The 19,769-nt window shown below is 40.1% G+C and overlaps 2 protein-coding genes across 3 annotated transcripts in view; both read left to right on the forward strand.

Annotated features, from left to right (window-relative positions):
* The first annotated feature begins 430 nt into the window (after positions 1–430).
* LOC139622632 (C-signal) lies at positions 431–3,323 on the forward strand. Its single transcript, XM_071480060.1, has 5 exons — positions 431–455; positions 756–1,102; positions 1,591–1,768; positions 2,014–2,108; positions 2,303–3,323. Exons 1-5 carry the CDS (start codon positions 446–448, stop codon positions 2,492–2,494), a joined length of 822 nt encoding a protein of 273 aa, XP_071336161.1. The 5' UTR covers positions 431–445; the 3' UTR covers positions 2,495–3,323.
* A 1,973-nt stretch (positions 3,324–5,296) lies between these two features.
* pank1a (pantothenate kinase 1a) overlaps positions 5,297–19,769 on the forward strand; it is a 28,409-nt gene continuing 13,936 nt past the window's right edge. Inside the window, exons 1-4 of one of the 2 annotated variants that reach the window (XM_071480063.1) lie at positions 5,297–5,979; positions 17,271–17,417; positions 17,704–17,909; positions 18,477–18,730. In XM_071480063.1, coding sequence (XP_071336164.1) covers positions 5,673–5,979; positions 17,271–17,417; positions 17,704–17,909; positions 18,477–18,730 — 914 coding nt within the window. In that variant the 5' untranslated portion in view covers positions 5,297–5,672. Of the gene's footprint in view, positions 5,980–6,000; positions 6,679–17,270; positions 17,418–17,703; positions 17,910–18,476; positions 18,731–19,769 lie in introns of those variants that run through there. The other variant, XM_071480064.1, reaches the window with a different exon arrangement.

Consider the following 19,769-nt stretch of genomic DNA (forward strand, 5'->3'; position numbering starts at 1 on the left):
TTTCACGACATTTTTTGTGTACTTGTCTCTTATATGTTTGTAACAGAGTTTATTATAAATGAAGAAAGAAACTAACATATTATTAACGGTATTAAGATACCGCCATCTACTGGATGGAGGATGAAGCTGTGCAAAAAAAAAAAAAAAAAAAAAAAATCTGCTGAAGTTGCTTCTTTTACGTGGTTACTTAAATGGCTAACTCTATATTTCTATATTTGCTATTAAGATTTTGTAATGCTGCCGCTGCTCTTGTTGCATCTAACACAACTGTGGATTATCTACTAGGACAATAGGTATCAAGGCAGAAAGTGCTGTCCTGCTCACTGACTACCTATTGCAGCTCTGCAGAGACAGTAGATACAACATGTAATATGCTATAATACAATATTATGCGGACTCAGTGAAAGTACCGGAGCAGAATAATGGGCTAATTGGACATGCGTGAATGCAGTTGTGTAAGTACCGTCCTGGTGACCTACAGAGGGCGTACTGCATGTTGTGCAACACGCTGCCTTTAGGTTCTCTTCGTTAGCATCGCTTTCATAATGTTAATGTCGAAAATATTATTTCAAAATACATTTTTATTGCTAATATAGACAATGAATAAATAAAAATAAAAATTCTCTTGCATGATTTCTAAAAGTATTTTTGCCAGAAAATGTCCTCGCTATCTTTCTTTTTAAAATTGTCAAAATAACGACCTTTCTGGTGGAATGTGAACGCAGCAAATACTACCTCACTCCATTCACTTCCAGTGTTACGTCATTTACCTGTCATGGCTGCCCCCATCGCTCTCATCCAAGGGGCCAGCAGAGGACTGGGGCTTGAATTCTGCAAACATATCCTGAAAAACAAAACCCCCGCAGCCGTAATAGCGACATGCCGAAACCCGGACGGAGCGGCCGAGCTGCGGGGCCTGGCCGGTCAACACCCAGGCAGACTGACGGTCCTCAGGCTGGATGTGAACCGGGAGGAGGACATTCGCGGAGCGGCAGAGCGGGTTAAGGAGAGCTTCGGTCGGCTGGATTTGATCGTCAACTCGTCGGCGATGCTTCATCCCTCCGGAAAAGGAGAGACCAGTCTCAGGGATGTTTCTGCTCAGGTAAAGCATGACTTTGACGGCATCATCTTCGACGAACAGGGTGTACTCTTAAGTTCTCAGCCATCTTAATTTCAAGATCATGTGAACTTCTGTAAGATTTGCCTGCTCAGTCTTCTTCACTACTCTTCAGAGGACAGCGGGAAGTAATGTAAATCAGTCCTTAACAATAGAGTTCATTTACTATACTGTTCCGTAAAATATACTTGTACTTACAGCCACTCATGGGACTCACACTGCCCTGGTGTTGTCTGTGCCCTAAAGGTTATTTGTGAAAGAATAAACTGCTCTTATCAACACATTTAGTTTTACTTATTGAGTAATTCATTTCAGTTTTGTTTATTCGTGTACTTTTTCATCCACAACCAATGGCTCCATGGAAATAATCACAAGGCTAACCCTTTTTGCCCTGTACTGCCACCAAGCACCCACCACCTCTTTGAACTGAATGAACCGTGGTTCTGTACTGATTGATTGATTTCCCCTTTTAGGGCATCATTTCCACCTTGACGACCAACACAGTGGGTCCACTTGTTATGGCAAAGTATTTTACCCCTCTCCTACAGAAGGGTGGAGGTGGTTTTGGGCATCAGCCTGCAGAGAAAGCCAAGCAGCACAGTGGCATCATCGTCAACATCACTGCCAAAGTGGGATCCATTGGCGACAACGGTAGGAATTGTAGTGGGGGGGGCAAAAAACATCGACCACCGGCAACTAGGTTACAACTCTGAAACCTTTTTTGATATGTGTACACACATTACGTAGACTACAACACTGCTGTTACCTTCAGTAGAAGCAGAGGGAATCACCAAATAAATTGTTTGTGTTGTTGTGTGTGCATGCTAATGGAGAATATTATGCTGCGTTTTTTTTCTAATCTAACTTCCTCTCTCCACCCCACCTCCGTCTCTCAGGTCTTGGGGGTTGGTACAGCTACAGGATGTCTAAAGCAGCTCTCAACATGGCCACCAGGAATCTGTCTATAGAGCTGGGCCGCAGTCGGCCCAAGGTAGGTCTGAGTGTTCTTCAACATGCTTTTACATTTTTTTATTTCATAAATACCATGAACAAATGACACAATAGTGGAGACTATTTGTGGCCTCTTTGTTTACTCCAAGACTAGCGGAGAAAACATGTTTGGCAGTGGATGTATATAATGTCCTTCTTCATCAATTTGTGTTTTTATTTTTATTTTTTTTTCAGGTGGTGTGTGTGTCCTTACATCCAGGAACAGTGAACACAGACCTCTCCCGACCATATCACAGGAATGTGCCAAAGGACAAGTTGTTCAGTACCGAACACTCTGTCAGCTGTCTGATGAGCATCATAGACACACTGAATATCGAAAAGACTGGCAAGGCGTACAACTGGGACGGGGCCGAACTTCCTTGGTAGAATCAATAAATGGACAAAGAGAGAATCTATTCACCTCTAGTCCTGATGCTAACTGTCTCAGCACCATCTAGACTGTGCAGTATACTGGACCTTACACTGAAAAATCTTCAGAACCAATGATAGCTCTGAAAAGGAGGTTCCTGGTGGAGTCGCAATGCAAACAGTCAAAAACAAAACCTCCTCCACTACCTCACAACCAGCCAAAGTGCTTCAACCACCGGTGACACTTATGTTGTGTGTAACAAAGGCCTTATCTGGCTGCAAGACTTGATGCAGCTCTAACTATACTATTGACTTAATGTGGCATGGCGGGGGCTCAGAGATGACGTATTATCATACTAATCTTGAGTGGGGTTTTTTGCAGTACCAAGTTGTTTATTTTAAAAGAATAGTTTGACATTTTGGGAGATGTGTTTATTCACTTCCTTTGAAAGGATTAGATGATGAGGTTGATGAAACTCTCATACAGCATTTGTTCACTCAGTATGATGGTAGTAACAGGAGGTTATCTTATCTTACCATAAAGACAGGAAACAGTTATCCTGGCTTTGTCCAAAGGTAGAAGAGAAAATCCACCTACCAACACCTCTAAAGCTCACAAATGAACATGTTATATCTCATTAGGTTAATGTGTACAAAAACCCAACTGTGAAAATGACAAATTGTGGTTTCACGGTACTGATCTTCTCATGTAACTCTCAGCAATGAGGAAAAAATAAAAGCATATTTCCCAAAATGTGGAACTATTCCTTTACGTGTGACAGAAATTCCAGCTATTCCCTGTTGTTTTACATACTTAACTGTTAAATAAAAACACTTTTTGTCATGATATGAGCGTGATGAATTATTGTGTGTGTCATTGAGTAATTCAAAACAGTAACATGAAATCATGGCCAAGAACAAACAGGCTTACATGGGCAATGTTTATTTCTGTTCATGCAGCATCTATGTGGGTTTCAAGTCCATTGCAGTGATGTAGCCAACATGTTTGATCAGTTACAGTTGGCCTTAATGATACCCCTTTTTCCCTTGGTATAATAAGGGATATGGCATTTACACTTGCAGGCTTTTTTTAGTCTGTTGGATCCTCAGTCACAATGCTGAGGAAAAGGCATTGCATTTGTTTAGATAACAGAGGATAAAAGTCATGCAGAGATATTTCATACATGTTGGAAATAGACCCTTAAAAACTTAATTTAATAGTGAAACAGTGAAATTAATATTTTTCTTGTAGATAGGTGCTTTCAGGAGCAAACCTGCTGCTTTGCATATCTGTGATTGTGTTTATGTTTATGTTCTTCACAGAAGAAGAGGAGACTTGAGGCACAGTGGGCTATGACTAATTGGCTGGGTAATGACTGAACTCAATCCTATTAAACGACTTATACCTGACGGCTTTACAACACTGACCTGATTCTTTACAAATTGAGTTAAATTTATTAGAGCGTAATTGAATACATTTAACAAAAAAGGTTAACTGACTATTACTATATCAAAGAAGCACATCTACTTTTTAAATGATAATTTTTTAAAAATCCTTACATTTCTGTTAGTGAGCAGAAACAGGTTAGCCAGTTTTAACCAGAAGATGGCACCATTTAGAGACTTAATTAATATTCTCTACTGACACAATGAAAATGATGGCATCTGTAGATCTGCTGAAGTATGATGGTCTTCATTACAGTAAACTTCCAGGTGTTGATAGTTTGGTAGAATGGTACCATGATAATATTCAGGGTTAGGGTTAGGCCAGTAACTGAGATTGCAGTACATCTGCATTGCTCCATGTCTGACTTTAAAGTTTATGGTGACAGGCTCATATAATTGTGCATTTTTTTACTCTTTATGGTACAACTTAATCTTCATGGTATTTCTTAATGTATTACTTAACGATCCAATGACCTGCAGCGGTGTCTGCTGTACTGAGTTACTGTATGACTATATAGTAACCTGATGGTTATGTGTGTTTTAGAAAGTATCACTTTACATTGCAATTTGTGCGTTGCACATTTAAAAAGTCCTTCTGATCAATTCTGTGATAACATCAGTTGTAGATTTTATATTTTAACCTATGCTTTATTTTTAGATATTTGTATGGCTTTTGAAAACTGAAATTTAGGTAATAAAGAAAGAAAGAAAGAAAGATTGGCCCTGTTTTCTTAATGCTTAGTGATTATTTTCCTTTAACAAGCTGAGATTGTTGTTGTTTGACCTTTGTATCTTGCCTGATTTGAGCTTGCTATCCAATGCTCTGTTTGATCGGTCTCTGTTAAAGCAAATCTTAATCTCAGGATGCATTTGTGCCACACGACCAGACATCTCAGATTATATATATCAGATAGGCTACACCAATTTAAAAACGTTCCCGACAAGCCTCATCACAGCCTACTGCTGAAAGAAACACATTTGTATAATTGCTGGCAACAACAGGGGTACTACCGTTTATGACCATGACTGGTAATATTGACTGGCAGCTCTGTGCGCACATCACGCGTGGAGAGGACTGCGGGGAATGGTACAGTGCGTGTGTGTGCGTGTGTGTGCGTGTGTGTGTGTGTGTGTGTGTTTAATCTTCCAGCGACACAGGACGAGTCCTTTCTTGCGTTTCTTTGTGTTTCGAGAGTAGAATTACAGTGTGATTTTTACCGCAGAGAGGGGATAGAAAACCGGTCGGAGGAGGTGAACGGGTTCGGGCCTCGGTTGGAGGAGGTGGAGTGACGTAGCAGTCCACACATACACACACACATACACACACATATACACACACATATACACACACATATACACACACACACACACACACACACACACAGTCACCGGCTGCCGCTGCGACTGCCAGGATCTCAATGTAGGGAAATGACCGAGAGTGACCTCAAAGGAAACGCTGTGTTTTAGCGCTGCTCGCATTTTTATTTCACACTACATTAAAGCAAGAATGTATGTTAAATTTTAGCTCGATATTTTTTTTATTTTTTTTTTACGGTAAAACCACGTTACATCACGGGAAAGAGCAACGTTAGCCGATCGCTTGGCTGTCTAACTAGCTTGCAAGCGGCTAACGTTAGCTAGCTAAGCTACGGCAGCCCGGTTTGTCATTGCTAGCGGCCGGGCTTGTACATTTCGTTTCCCGCAGATGCTAAGCTAAGCTAGGCTAGGCTAGGCTAGGCTAGTTGCGGCCATGGATAAAGCAAAGTCAATGATGGACAAGAAAGGAGCGTCGGGACCCTTTCACGTCAACAACGGGCAGAGCCAGAGGGGGTTTCACGGCCACGTCGTTGTGGCCGCTAACGGCGGCTGCTGCAGCGGGAGCGCGTTCAGCCCCAGCGCCGGACCCACCTGCAGCAGCGGCGGCGGCGGCGGCGGCGGCGGCACGTTTGAGAACATGCATCATCTGCACCGCAGCGACGACGCAGAGTGCAACGGGTCGCCGGCCAAGAGGTGCAGGCTGCGGAGGAGGACGGAGTCGGTGAGACGGAACAGACCCCGTAAGTGTCAACCGGGCCTCTGCTGTCATTGAACCGTGCACGTCTGACATGCTGATGTGGTGTTTAGTGTGAAAGCCGGGGGACTGCAACCCTCTCCCTGTGCAACACCCAGGGTTTGCACAACCACGCCGTGTTGCAACCATCTCCTTTCACCGCCTTCACATGAGCCGCTCTTATGGTTTGGCTGTTAACTTGTGTTTTAGGTCACGGTCTTGTCTCTGGATCAGACTGGGTGTCATGACTCTGTGGATGCTCTGTCCAGTCTTCAAGCCTGCCGTCGTCAGGGAGACCCCCTTTTGTTTTTATGAACCCTCAGGTTGGATTTGCTGCGATGTGATTGGTCGCTTCCCGGTGGTGAAAAAGCTCCTGATAAGTGGGCTTGGCTTGCCTCGGCCAACCAGCACCCGCCTCTTGTCTTCAGAAGGCAGGGTTGAATGGGTCGGCACCCCGCCCCCTTATTTACCGAGTATTTCGGATGATGTGAGTAAAGATCACCCAGGAAAACTTTAACACAGAATGTAGTGAAAGTGTCGTTTTCTTCGTTGTATGAAGTCTGAGACTGACTGAAGCCTACTTCACTCTTCTCCTGCAAGCTTGTTTAATATCGTTTTTTTTTTTAATATATATATTTTTGTTTGTATGTACCAGTGAGCTGACGTTTTGCCTCAACTATGAAGCTTATAAGTGAAAAGAAGCCTGGTAAGTCTGAGTTGGTTTGTGTTTCACTGCAGTGAGGAGCAAATGATTTAAAATCTCTTCACTTATCTGTAGGCTATGAAAACAAATCTCTTATTTTCCTAAATTCATTATCTTCATAGATGAATGCTTCAGTCAGACTGTTAGACATTTAAAACATGATACAAAGGCAAAGAGTCTGCACTTAAACACACAAACGCAACAGACTGGACTTGCTCGGTATGTGCTGTTTGAAGTCATTCTTTTGCAGACAGCTGATTGCTGTCACTGCCACCAACTAACCCAGATTCCTCACAGCTCCTTTTCAGTTAAAGCCCCACGATTTGTTGTGCCTTAGTGCGGCTGTCATGGTAAAACTTGTTCTGATTTTGCAGAGATACCGGCTGTAAGTTTAGGAGCCTCGTTGCTTAGTCAGCAAGTCAGCATTCCTTATATCCATCTGTAATTGTGTTAGGGTGAATCAGTTTCAGTGGAATCAGTTTTGGTGTCTGCTGTCGAAGATATTTTCAAAACTAAAAGATTTTATTCAGCAAAACCGAAAGAAAGCATTTGACACAACAGGATGTACACCAGTTAGTCCTTTATACTGTATGACTAGAGGTGCATAAGTAAATATTGCAACGTCGTTAGTGTGATAAAGTTATGGTATTTACTGCCTTATCAATTACTGCTTATCACTGACCCATACAGTAGTTAGAAACACTTTACTGATTCACTTATTTTGTGGCTCCATCCACAAGATTTTACAATATTTATTGCATTTTTAAGGAGTCTCCCCTTTAGGCAACATCCTCTCTAATTTAACTGTTTGTTTACCTCCAGCTTACACTTTAGGTCTGACAGGTTATACCTGTGCAAGACCAGTTAACTAGAGCTTTTCCTTGCTCTTTTGATTTTAGTAAATTAAATGTCTAGCACATTAGTTTTCTTTTCCAATAATGCAGCACTGTATGTAGTTTCACAATTGCTCTTGTTCAGGACCATTTCTTGTCCTTGATGCCTTGATTGATGGATTGATAGAAATTTGCAACCTGTTGTAGATTATAACACAACCTTGAAATCTGCAGTGCACATCCATTCATTGTTAACTCAAGCACCGACTCTCACTGGAATATGAAAGATGTGTAGTTACTGTTCAGATAAAACCAAATCACCATGTGCAAGAAATGTTGACAATTTTGTTAACAATTTATTAGACACACCACACAGTGTGTTGTCTGGATTCTGTATCTGCCAGTGAGAGGAGATATTTCTTTTGAAAGTTGCACTGAAATGATGAAAAGTTAAACAAACCACTCATAAAACAGGAAAATCATCATGAGAAAACTCCACCAACTTGACGTCTTCTCATCTTGCATAGTATGGTCGTAAGATTATGGATAGACAAGTTATTGGAGAAGTGTGATGCTGCAATGAATTGCACTGAACTGATAATGCAATAAATTTTTTTCTGTGGTTTGCTGTGTTGCATAGTAGTGTGGGAGAGAAAGGCCCTTTAACCAGAGCTGGCCCAGATGAGGTAATTAAAGGGCATCTCATCAGTAAACTTTGAAATGTCCAGTCAGAGCTCCTATGCTTTATGGCTGAGTTATCCTTGGATGGAGTCCAGCCGTCCTGATAAACCCGGATAACCCTCTAAGCTTTTCCTTACTGAGGGCCAACCGTGGAATGTATTCCCCTCGGGGATGTGATTTTTCACTTTTGTCCTCAGACTTTTCTCTACTCAGGGACTGAGGCGGTTTAGGATCGGGGTTACTTTTGGGCAGTGCTGCCAGCAGTTCCCCTTGTTTATACCAGAAGCAACTTGGCAGCAATTTCACTGACTGTCTCCTGGAAAAGAATTGCCTTTATTTCAACCAACAGGCTCATTCTCCAGCTCCATCACTAGTGTGACAGAGCTGAAGTTTCTTTCTATGCTTCATATCGTTTTAAATTTGTGTATGAGGTAATTTAGGGAAATATGCAGCATTTAAACACAGAGCAACGTGTGTAATTTACAATATCTGGTTGTATATGTAGATTTCATGTACTAAATGAATTTTGCACTGCATCTCTTGCTGAGGTGTGTTTTATTTTATGACAGTGTAAATCATTAGTGTGTGTATTTCTGTAACCCTCTCTATTATACCTTAATTAGCCCGAAACTGGTGTAGTGGACCATTTGTTGTGTACTGTTTAAATCATCCTGTATGTGATCTTACGGGTGTGGTCAGTAGTGGGCAGAATAGATGGGTGAGCAATCAAGGTGGGCTTCACCTCCCAGCTCTGGAAACACATTACAATGATAACAGAGGAAGAAAGAAGAGGAAACCTTCTCTCTCAGCTTCATATACAGTATGTGTGCCGGGTCTTGTGTCCTGAGCAGGAGTTTTAGTCTGTTGTGTCCGTGAGTCAGTGAGACACATGGCTTTGCAGGAGGTGTGTTGCACCGTCACATCTGCTGTGTGGGGTCACCTTAAAATAAAAACAGAAAGCTCAGCAGTATTATTAGGCTGTCAGTGTGCAGTATTCAGAGGGGTTCTCAAAAGATTTGATAAAGACACACAGAAACACCTCTTGAAGGAATACAATTGAGCTTTTATCCTACTGCGAGAGCACTGTTATGTGGAATTGTAATTTGCACCATAGATGAATGTTGAAGGAAGTTTCACATACAGTATCAGCAGTGTTTCATTTGCAAGGCCAACAGCTGATTTTGCCGAAGCTTTCCAAGCAATCCAGATGTGCAGAATAGTCCGATTTAGGCACAGTCTGTGATGTTTAGTCTCGTTTTTTGAGGCATTTTGACTTGAACAGTAGTGCGTGACTTAGTGTTGTGACTGAGTTGCAGAGAAATTTGAATTTTGTTGCAGATAACAGGAAGATATGATGTAGGAAGTCATGGAAAAAAAAACATACTTTATTAGGAATCTCTGTGGAGAGAATTTTCATCGTGGTTCTCAGTTAGATTAGGTGGTGGTGACTTTTTCACTTTAAAGAGAAGAGCCTTTAATTCAGGCCTATGGCTCAGACAGTTTTCAAAAGGTTTGGGTGAACAGTAACAGCCTGGGGGTGTGTTAATTCAGTAACAGAATAACTCCAATAAAAAGGTATGAGTTTGTCAGAAAGGTCTGCCACAGGTCAAGTCAATGTTCTACCACCGTCTATTTCAGATGGATCTCATGCTAACAAGTTTCAATGAAGGTGTAGGTGATCTGGGAAGGGAGGGCTGGGATGGGGTTATTAGAGATCATGTAAATCAAGGTGTTGGGAATTGTTTGCTCAGTGGCACACCCAAAAACCAACCAAAACTGAAACAGCCTGAAACTGCGCACAAACCCACATGTTTAGCATTTGTTAAATACAAAGAAGATGTCTGTCCTCTTGCTGTTTTGTTTTTCTCTTCTATGTGATGTTATTGTACCAGACAAAGTAGACAAAGCTCAGTGATCTGCAAGATAGATAATAATAAATAATAAACAATTAATCAATCAATCAATAGTCGACTGAAAATCAATCAGTCACCATTTGAATAATCAATTAAAACAGAAATACCAAAAAAATTATCTGGTTCCAGCATCTCAAATGTGAGGATTTTCTATGTTTTACATCACTGTAAATTGAATATCGTTGTGTTCTCCACTGTTGATTGGACAAAAAAGGGCAAGGGACATTTTATAAACCAAATAATTTATGCATTAATTACAACACTAAATGGCAGATTAATCAATCAGTAGTTGCCCTAACTTTGTTTACTGTCATCTAAGACAAAAAAGTGACAAATGGTCACAATGGGGAACCTGCAACAAAGGAGTAATTAGTATTTCTGCTTGAAAAATCATTGAAATGATGAACAGAAATAGTTGTAGATTAATTTTAGTCAATGTAGTGAACTGATCAACCGATTAATCATATCAGGTCTACTGTTGTAACTATAGGACTAAAAGATGTGTGAAAGCAGTAGCAGTGGAGCCAGTGATAGTTATGGTTATAATAGTGACAGACTGAATGAATGAAGAGAGTAACAAACAGGACAAAACTTCCTGTGATGTTATTAGTAATGAGTCTGTGTTATTGTATCGACTTTATACACAACGTTCAGCTGCCTGGTGCTTTGTTTTCTTCTTATCACACAACATAGTGTACACGTGTTGTTCTTGTCCTGTGCTCTCTGCACAATGTGTAAGTAACACACACACACACACACACACACACACACACACACACCAAGCCCCTCTGTGAAACCTGAGATTAAAGGTTAAGCAATAGGAAATTTAATAGAAATGGTTGTTGCCGGTAATCCCTGAGGTCATGCTGGAAAACTGAACAGTAAGCGCGCTGGAAAAAATATAGATTTATCAGTCCTGCTAGTTCAGGACTGTACACACTCACATACTGTATCTACCACACGGGCAAGGTAGAGTGTCAGGCCAGAGACCTTTCACCTACATGGACACAAATCACCCTGCTCTTTGTCACACTGACCTTTGACTGGACACTCTGTGTGTGTGTGTGTGTGTGTGTGTGTGTGTGTGTGTGTGTGTGTGTGTGTGTGAGAGATATGCATGCTTCTTAAATAGAAACCCTGGATACTTGGGCACCTATGATGAAGTGCAAAGGACACACACAGGAAACGAGGGGGATTTGATGTTGTTTTGAATTTTCTTAGAAAGCAAGAGCAACCTGTTTAGCAGCTGCTTTACCATCAGGCAGTAACACCTGACGGCTTTTCAGGGAGTTAAATGTCTTGGTCGTGAAACGTTGACAGGAGTTGTTCCATTATAGTTCCTGTGTTTTTCAGTAAATACCTATGTGTAGATTTAGCCTCAGGGCTTAAGAGGATGAATGAAAGAAACAATGTTGGCCCATCTCCTCATTCAGTGCACTGACAGCAAAGCAGTAATGCTTCCCCTGGTGTGAGCATCATGTATTAATTTTGTTATCAGTTGTTTTTCCGCTGCACAACAGAAGGGTCATGGGAGAAATGCAGTCAATAAATGTCAAGTAGACTAATGACAGAGCCAGACAATTTACTCTGTATACTCAGGGGACCTTAGATGCACAGGTTACATAAAAAAGACTGCTGTCACCCTTTGTACTTCAAGTATTTTACCACCTTAAAAAAACAACAACACAACATGTGTCTACAATTTGAAATAAAAGAAATCCCTCCCTCATATTTTAACTGACATATGCCACAAAGAAAAATACTTCAATGATTTCAGTTTTTGTGCAAAAATGTTCCACAATGTTAAAAGAGTGAGAGAAGCCTTCACACAGCAATCTGCCTGTTTGCCTTTCAGACAGTGGAGTTTACACTTCTATTATCTGAAAAAACAAGCACTCATTGATGCTATTAGGAAATGTTCAGGCTGTAAATGAAGATGTATACTCAGTACGAGCATGGCGTGCTTCAGGAACTGTTGGTTATTCTGTGCTTTGCTGAAAATCATCTTAGACACATTGTTAAGACTCTTGAGCTGAGGCTTTAAAAGTTAGTGACTTGGTTTGGGTTGTGGTGAAGGTCAGAGGTTGTGTGTGTATATTAAGGCTGCAGCTAGCGATTATTTGGCATTTTCAAGTATTTTTGCTTGAAAAATTACTGAAATGATGAATCCATTATCAATATAGCTGCGGATTATTTTTTATGTTGATCAACTAATCGATTTATCAACTAATCTGATCATTTCAGCTCAAACAACGCCAAAAAAACTATAGTCTTCAGTAAAATTGAACTGTTGAACTGTTGTAGCATTGAATCATATGATATTTTGATAGTTCATTAAGTGTGTGATTTCTTTCCTCCCCCACTGAAAATGCGTCGTCCTTATTTGTGTCACATGGCTTTAATGCAATTTGAAGAATTTCCACTATGACAACATGAAATCATAAGAAGGGAAACGGAAATGTTCTGCTCAAAATATCAGCGTGATATTTATTTGTTTCAGATAAAAAAAAAAAAAAAAAGGCCATGATTTGTCTCACTGTGGTGTGAAAGCAGAGAAATTCAGACATATCATTTTATTTCGATCATGTCATGTGCTGGTCGGGAGCTTGTTTTTGGCTGAGGCCGCGGAGGAAAATGTGATTGTCACTTGAGTCACACACTGTCATGCACCTTGGCTGGCCCCTAACGCTCCTGCTTTTGCTCCCGTTTTATCAGAGAAGATCATTTCAAAGGCAGAGATGGCTTCAAGGCTAAAGCAGCTGACCTCAGTAAAGCATGCTGTTGTGGGGAAACAAATGTTTTCCCTCGTGTACATGCATTGTAATGAAACATGAAAAAAATAAGGAGAGAACAAGAACGATGAATATCTAACTCCCTGTTTGTCCAGTAGGTGGTTTGAGTAATGAGTCTTAGTACAATGTTATCACAAGTGGAAGTATATAATTAGATTAGTTGAAATTTTGCACAGGATAAAAACACAACCACAAATTTATTTTTAAAGTTATGGTGGCGACAAAAACCACACAAAGCAGCTTTTAGACCTATTTCAAAAGCAAAATCTGTGCTTCTCAGTCCATGTTTACACACATCAGAGCAGGTCAGTAGGTGAAAGGGGACGATAACAAAAAGTCAACCAAACAGTGAAGGAGGTGATAGGTGACCCCTGCTGGAAGTAACCAAACACCAACCAAACAGCAGCAGCAGGTATGAGCAGGTACCAGGAGCGGCAGCGACGGCAGCGGTGTTAGCCGTCATGCAGATGGTTTCAGTTGCTACTGTGCGCCGGAGGTTTCAGTGGCCACGTGCACAAAAGTCCTGTGCACCTGAATATATAATGAATTTCAACACAACACCATCACAGACTATCACACAACCCCCTCCCCCTAAAATCTGAGCATTTTGAAGTGCTACTTCTGACAGGAATAAGGTTTTAGCTGCTGTCAGGTGTTATGCAAATTACAATGTAAACCTTCAGGCCCAGTAGGCTGTCACACATTCGCTCCTCTAAACCACTACAAACACTATCATATGACATATGATATGCTTCATTATAAACACTAGTAGTTAATGCTTTCTTACAGTATTTAAAGAGCAGCAGCAGTTAATTGAGCATACGCTTTCATTGCTAACACCATGAGAAGTTAACAAAAGCATAAAATACATGTTAGCAGGCAGTTCACCCATGACCTGAAATCCCAAGATCAAATTTGGTGGCTCTAATCTGAAAGTGGACTTTGCCTCAGTAAGGCAGACAGAATCAGTCTGTTCCCTTCAACAGTCTATTGTGAAAGAGTCACATCTCCTGATTGTCATGACAGGGCAGTGAGGAGGCGCCGCGAGGACCAGGATTGGTAAAAGGGCCACCAGTCACAAGCAGACGGCTCTGGTACGCTCATAAATCCCAAAAGAGTTTAAGCAAAGGAGAACCATCTCCAGAGATCTCTGATCTGGAAACAGTTTATAAATCAATCGTCTATTGTGATAAATTATTGTTCTAGTAAAAATGCCAACCATCACGTGGTTCCAACGTCTTACTTTCTGTTTTTATTTGTCCTGTGTGACAGTAAACTTAGTATATCTGGGTTGTAGACTATTGGTCAGACAAAACAAGATGTATGACGACATCACCTTGGGCTTTTCCTGATATTGTTAATAATTAATTGCTTTAATTAGAGAAATAACCAGCAGGTTAATTCATTATGAATATAATCACTGAATCTATCAATGACCTACATTTGCCATTTTCAATGAATTGTCCAGAGTCTTAGACTGCTTTGGCAGAAATTATTATGGACAAACATCCCAAGTTTTTTAACCTCTCCCAACAAAGGAGGCAGTTGAGGGTTTTTTATGATTGATTCTGTAGGTTCCCCATATGAGCAGTTTCCCTTGCATTGCTTGTATGTGAAGTGGTGTGCCGTGTTTTGGTGACTGAGTGGGCTGACCCGACATCATGCAACAAATATTTGCATTCAACGCATTCTTTTGCGGAAAGCTGCTGCTTTCCATAGCCGTGTTTTAGTGACCATGAGTTTGTTGTAGTGGTATTTTATTTTTAAGATTCTATAATTATAGTTTATGTTACATGTTTGGTGTCTGTCTTTTAAGGCTGCAACTAACAATTATTTTCATTGTTGATTAATCTGAATATTTTCTCAATTACGTGATTCATTATTTTAATTAATACACAGATCAATTCTCTGTCGATCAGCTAATTGATTAATTGTTGCCACTCCATCGTCTTTTAACTTTTGCAACCATTTTGGAAGTAAGTGTTCCTACTTTGACTCATTTTCCTCGGTTATTTCATCAATAGGGCTGCAACTAATGATTATTTCCTTTCTCGATAGCCTGCTGATTATATCCTTGATTAAATGTAACGTACAAAAGCCTGAACTGACATTAATAAAAAACAGAGACAAGCAGCAGATCATTACAATAAAAGAGCAGGAACTAGTGGAGTTTTGTTATTTTTGCTTGAAAAATGACTGAAACTATTATTAAAACAGTTTCAAACAACTAATTAGTTAATCGGCTAAATGTCTCAGCTCTAATTATAATGCAAAGACAGCCTTCTGAAGTGAACTGAGAACCTAAGAAAGGCTGAGGTACCTCTAAGTTAAATATAGCAGTTGCTTTGTGGTGCATTAAAAACGTCCTGCAGCGTCAGTCGTCTTCTCTCCATGCTGGTAAATCTTACTTGAATCAGATTAAATTGATCAAGAGACAAGAAGCAAGTAAAAGATGGAAGGAGAAGAGCAGGACAGAATGAGAAAGGAGAGGTAGGAAAAAAAAAAGGAAATGGAAAAGAAAATGGGGAATTGAAGGAGCCAGAAAGGAGAATAACCAAACAGGGAGAGAGAGAGAGAGAGATGCAGTTGGTGCAGACAGAGAGAGAGAAAGATGGTGTGTATGATGGAGGCTGAGAGATGGAGAGGACAAGCGAAGTGAAAGAGAAAATAGGAGACTGAAGAGTGTGTGAGAGACGGAGAGAAGAGGAGATGATGGAGGAGGGGTCTGTTTCCATGGCAACTGTGGCTCTTGTTGAGCTGTGGTGGTGCTTTTCTTTTTTCCAAGCCTCTTGTGCTGGAAGATTTTTTTATTTTTTTTTTTGTTCTGAACTCAATGTTCTATCCAACTAACTATCCAGACCAGACTCCCCTCTCCAGCCTCCTCTGTGCTCCACTCAAACTGCTTTCATACTGCAGATCCCTGTAGAGTGAAATAATCGATTAGTCAATCAACAGAAAATATATTGACAACTACTATATGATAATTTTTAGCTCTTTTTTTCAAGCAAAAATTGCAAAGACTGACAGATTACATGTGATGATAAGCTGCTTTTCTTTGTTATATCTGAGTGCAAACTGAATATTTTTGGCTTGTTAGCTGAATAAAAGAAGCAATCTGTAGACACCATCATGGGCTTTGGGGACACATTTCACAGTTTTCTAACATTTTATAGTTATAATGATTAATTAAATAATCCAGAAATGGTAATAAAGATATTTGTTAATTGCTGCCTTACATTCATGTAAAACGCAGGTTTACAGATATAACCCATTTATATCAGACAGCCATGTCAGTTTATTCTCTGCTTGTAAACTCTAGTTTCATTTTCAATTCATTTGCTTTATCTGACATTATTTTCTCAACTAATAATAGGGCTGAATGTTGCAAAAAACACCAAACGTATTGCTGCTATTATTTAGCAGATATCACGATTGCAATATGAGTCATGATTTCAGCTGGAAGGGTGATTTTTGCATCAGATTTTTACTGAAAAAATATAAAAATGATGATAAGATTTTTGTTAGTTCATTTACCAAATAAGCCTGGATTTGGAGAATATGATTTGTAGGCCGGGGCATCTCTGTAACACCACAACGCTTCATTTATGGTCTGGTGTGACACATTTTATCTTTATCAAAAGAAATTTAGCTCCTGCAATTTGGACATTGCCCTTGGCCATATTGTGATTTTGATACTATTTCAATTATTTGTTCAGCCCTAATTAGTGTCTATAAAAAAAAAAGTTAAAAAAAAAAGTTAAAAAAAAAGTAGTAAAAACCACCCATTATAATGTCCTAGTTTAAGGTGATGCATTTGAATGAGTTATCTGGTTCAACCAACAAAGAATAATTTTGGCACATTTTCCTAAAAAGTAGCTTAAAACAATTAATCAATTATTCAATAGTTCCCCATTATTTTGCTGTTCTACTAATTTACTAACTTAGTTCGACCGATTGTTGCAGCTCCACACTGAAGAACCACGAAATAGTTTTGGTTTTATTTTTACTCTCTCTCCACTTGCCCACACTTCACTCCTTCTTTTTTGCTTTTTTCTCCTAACTGGTTATTTTTGCAGCGATGATCCTATGATACAACACATCTGCATTATTGGGCCTTTATATTTTACCACATCAGACATCATATTTCCATTGGTCGTTACCATAAGCTTTAAACAAAGCTACCTTAAACACAGTTCTGCTCTGTAAATGAATTTCAGCTGCTGCGATCTGAAAATATTTTTTTCTTTTGCATCTTTAAAGATGTTGATTATTGGCATCAGTCAAAACCTGGGTTTGTCGTTCTGATCTGTCTCATGTCCTGTTGTTAAAAATAAAAAAGTTCTTTACACCTCTGTCTTCCTCCTCCTCCTCCTCAGCCTTCCCCTGGTTCGGTATGGACATCGGCGGCACCCTGGTGAAGCTGGTCTACTTTGAGCCAGTCGATATAACTGCAGAGGAAGAACAGGAAGAAGTGGAAAACCTCAAGTCCATCCGCCGCTACCTCACCTCAAATGTGGCCTATGGTATGTTTACACACACACACACACACACACACACACATTTGCATAATTTATTGTGTGACAGGAAAAGTCAGGTCAAGGACGCGTTAGGGGAAGATACCAGGTTATATTTTACACTGTGTGTCGCTGCTGTGTTACATAAGATTGATAAGGTGTTTTTCAGTTTTGTCCTTGACTTTTATAGAAAACAAACGATTCACATTTTTTTCAGATAAACTTTAACGGCAGCTTTTACTAAAGTGTGTTTGTAGTTCCTAAATCAACATTGTAAAAATTGTTCCTCCCTCAGGTAAAACAGGCGTCCGTGACGTCCACCTGGAGCTGAGGAACCTCACCATGTGTGGCAGGACGGGGAACCTGCACTTCATCCGGTTTCCAACACAGGCCATGCCCCGTTTTATCCAGATGGGACGCGACAAGAACTTCTCCAGCCTCCACACGACACTCTGCGCCACCGGGGGCGGAGCGTACAAGTTCGAGAACGACTTCCGAACGGTGAGTGAAGGTCTGATTAGTCTGATTAGTTTTAGTGATAAGTGGATCCGAACATTTGACAGTTCCAGCTGGTCTGTTGGTCGGACAAAACAACACGTAATGAAGTGACCATAAGCTCTAAAAAACTACAACAGACATTTTCTAAAGAGAAAATAAATGGAGGATTAATCGGAAATAATTATTATCTCGATCACGCTAACTTGGCCATGTTGACAGCTCTGCAGTACATAGAATTACATTTCTCACCAGTTTTAATCTAATCTGACAAGACAGACTTCTGCCTGCCTCAGTGATTTTGCAGCTGGTCGAGGTTTTCCACGTGTCTCTCTGCTGAAGTGACTGCTTTCGATGTCAGGGCCTGTTTACCTGAGTCCGTTGACCCTGTCTGTAGTGTAGCAGGATCAGTGAACCTTTCTGGGCCCTGCAGCATGAACTGAACTAAACCAAGTTCAGTTTGTTCACACTTCTCAGAGTACTTTAAAATCATTTTGGCTTCATAAATTCATTGATTGTGATAAACCATTGTAAACACTTCAGTATTTTAACCCTCCTCCATTTGTGCTGCAGATGGCCGACCTGGAGCTGCTGAAGCTGGACGAGCTGGACTGCCTGATCCGTGGCCTGCTGTTCGTCGACCGGGTGGGCTTCAACGGACACCCGGAGTGCTACTACTTCCAGAACCCGTCTGACACCCAGAGCTGTGTGAAGAAACCCTGCACCCTGGACAACCCCTTCCCCATGCTGCTGGTCAACATCGGCTCCGGGGTCTCCATTCTGGCTGTGTACTCAGAGAACAACTACAAACGGGTGACTGGGACCAGGTGAGGTGGACAGACAAATACGTACACACACACACACACACACACACACACACACACACACACACACACACACACACAAGAAACTGAAAGATTTTTTTGTTTATTTATTTGCACAATATCAAAAAAGAAGATAAAACGCAAGTAGTCAGATAAAAAATTATGGCAAGTGAAACTCAAAGTAATATTCATACAATCACAAGAGATATGCAGGCTGGGCCGAAAATCCATAGCATAGAAAGGTACTAATGTTCTTAACATTGTTTATAAAAAACACATCTGAAGATAAGTAAAATTTCTCCTACTGGAAGTCTTAAGCTGGGAATTGAAGTTCTTGAAGCTGAGGAGTGGTCCTGGCTTCTTAGTTGTGATTGGTACTAAATATACTAAAATGATCATTAAAGACAAAAGGCACAGTGTTATTGAATAAATAATATAAAAAAACTAAAGTAAATAATATAAAATAAATAACATAAAAATGTATCTATAAATGAACTGTACAACCTGAAGTTTATTCACTGGAAAACACTGAAAATGGCAGAAAAAAGGATTGTGTGTGGTCCCTGTATCCTACACAAAATACAAAATGAAACTCTTTTCTGTAGTTGATAAAGTTTTGCAGAGTGTGTGTTATATTACAATAATTAAAAAAGTAAATGATGGAGTCATATAAGAAAAATGTAGTGCTGAAGTTAAACACTTTTGAGAGTAATCCCTATGGTTTGTTGCTATTTGAGATGAAATAGTGTTAATATGTGTTTCCAGGTCAATTTATTTTCTATTATTAGGGGAACCTGCTGAGGTGAAAATCAAATCATCTATATTTACATTTACAGATTCACTTTCAGAGTCGAGCCAAAACAGACAGAAATGAGTTTTCTTAACATTAAATGAAGGTTCATTTATCTTAAGCCATCCCAATATGTGATTTAGTCCATTATTTAAGATGATTAAGTTAAATTACTGAGAATAAACAAAAGTAAAGATTAGAGTGTGATGGATGGAAGCAGCCTTTCACAGACATGTTTTGCAGAATGAGCCC

The sequence above is a fragment of the Trachinotus anak genome, unplaced genomic scaffold (assembly GCF_046630095.1).
Source record: "Trachinotus anak isolate AG129_WGS33_773 ecotype Australia unplaced genomic scaffold, CSIRO_AGI_Tana_v1 ptg000007l, whole genome shotgun sequence".
Classification (NCBI taxonomy): Eukaryota; Metazoa; Chordata; class Actinopteri; order Carangiformes; family Carangidae; genus Trachinotus; species Trachinotus anak.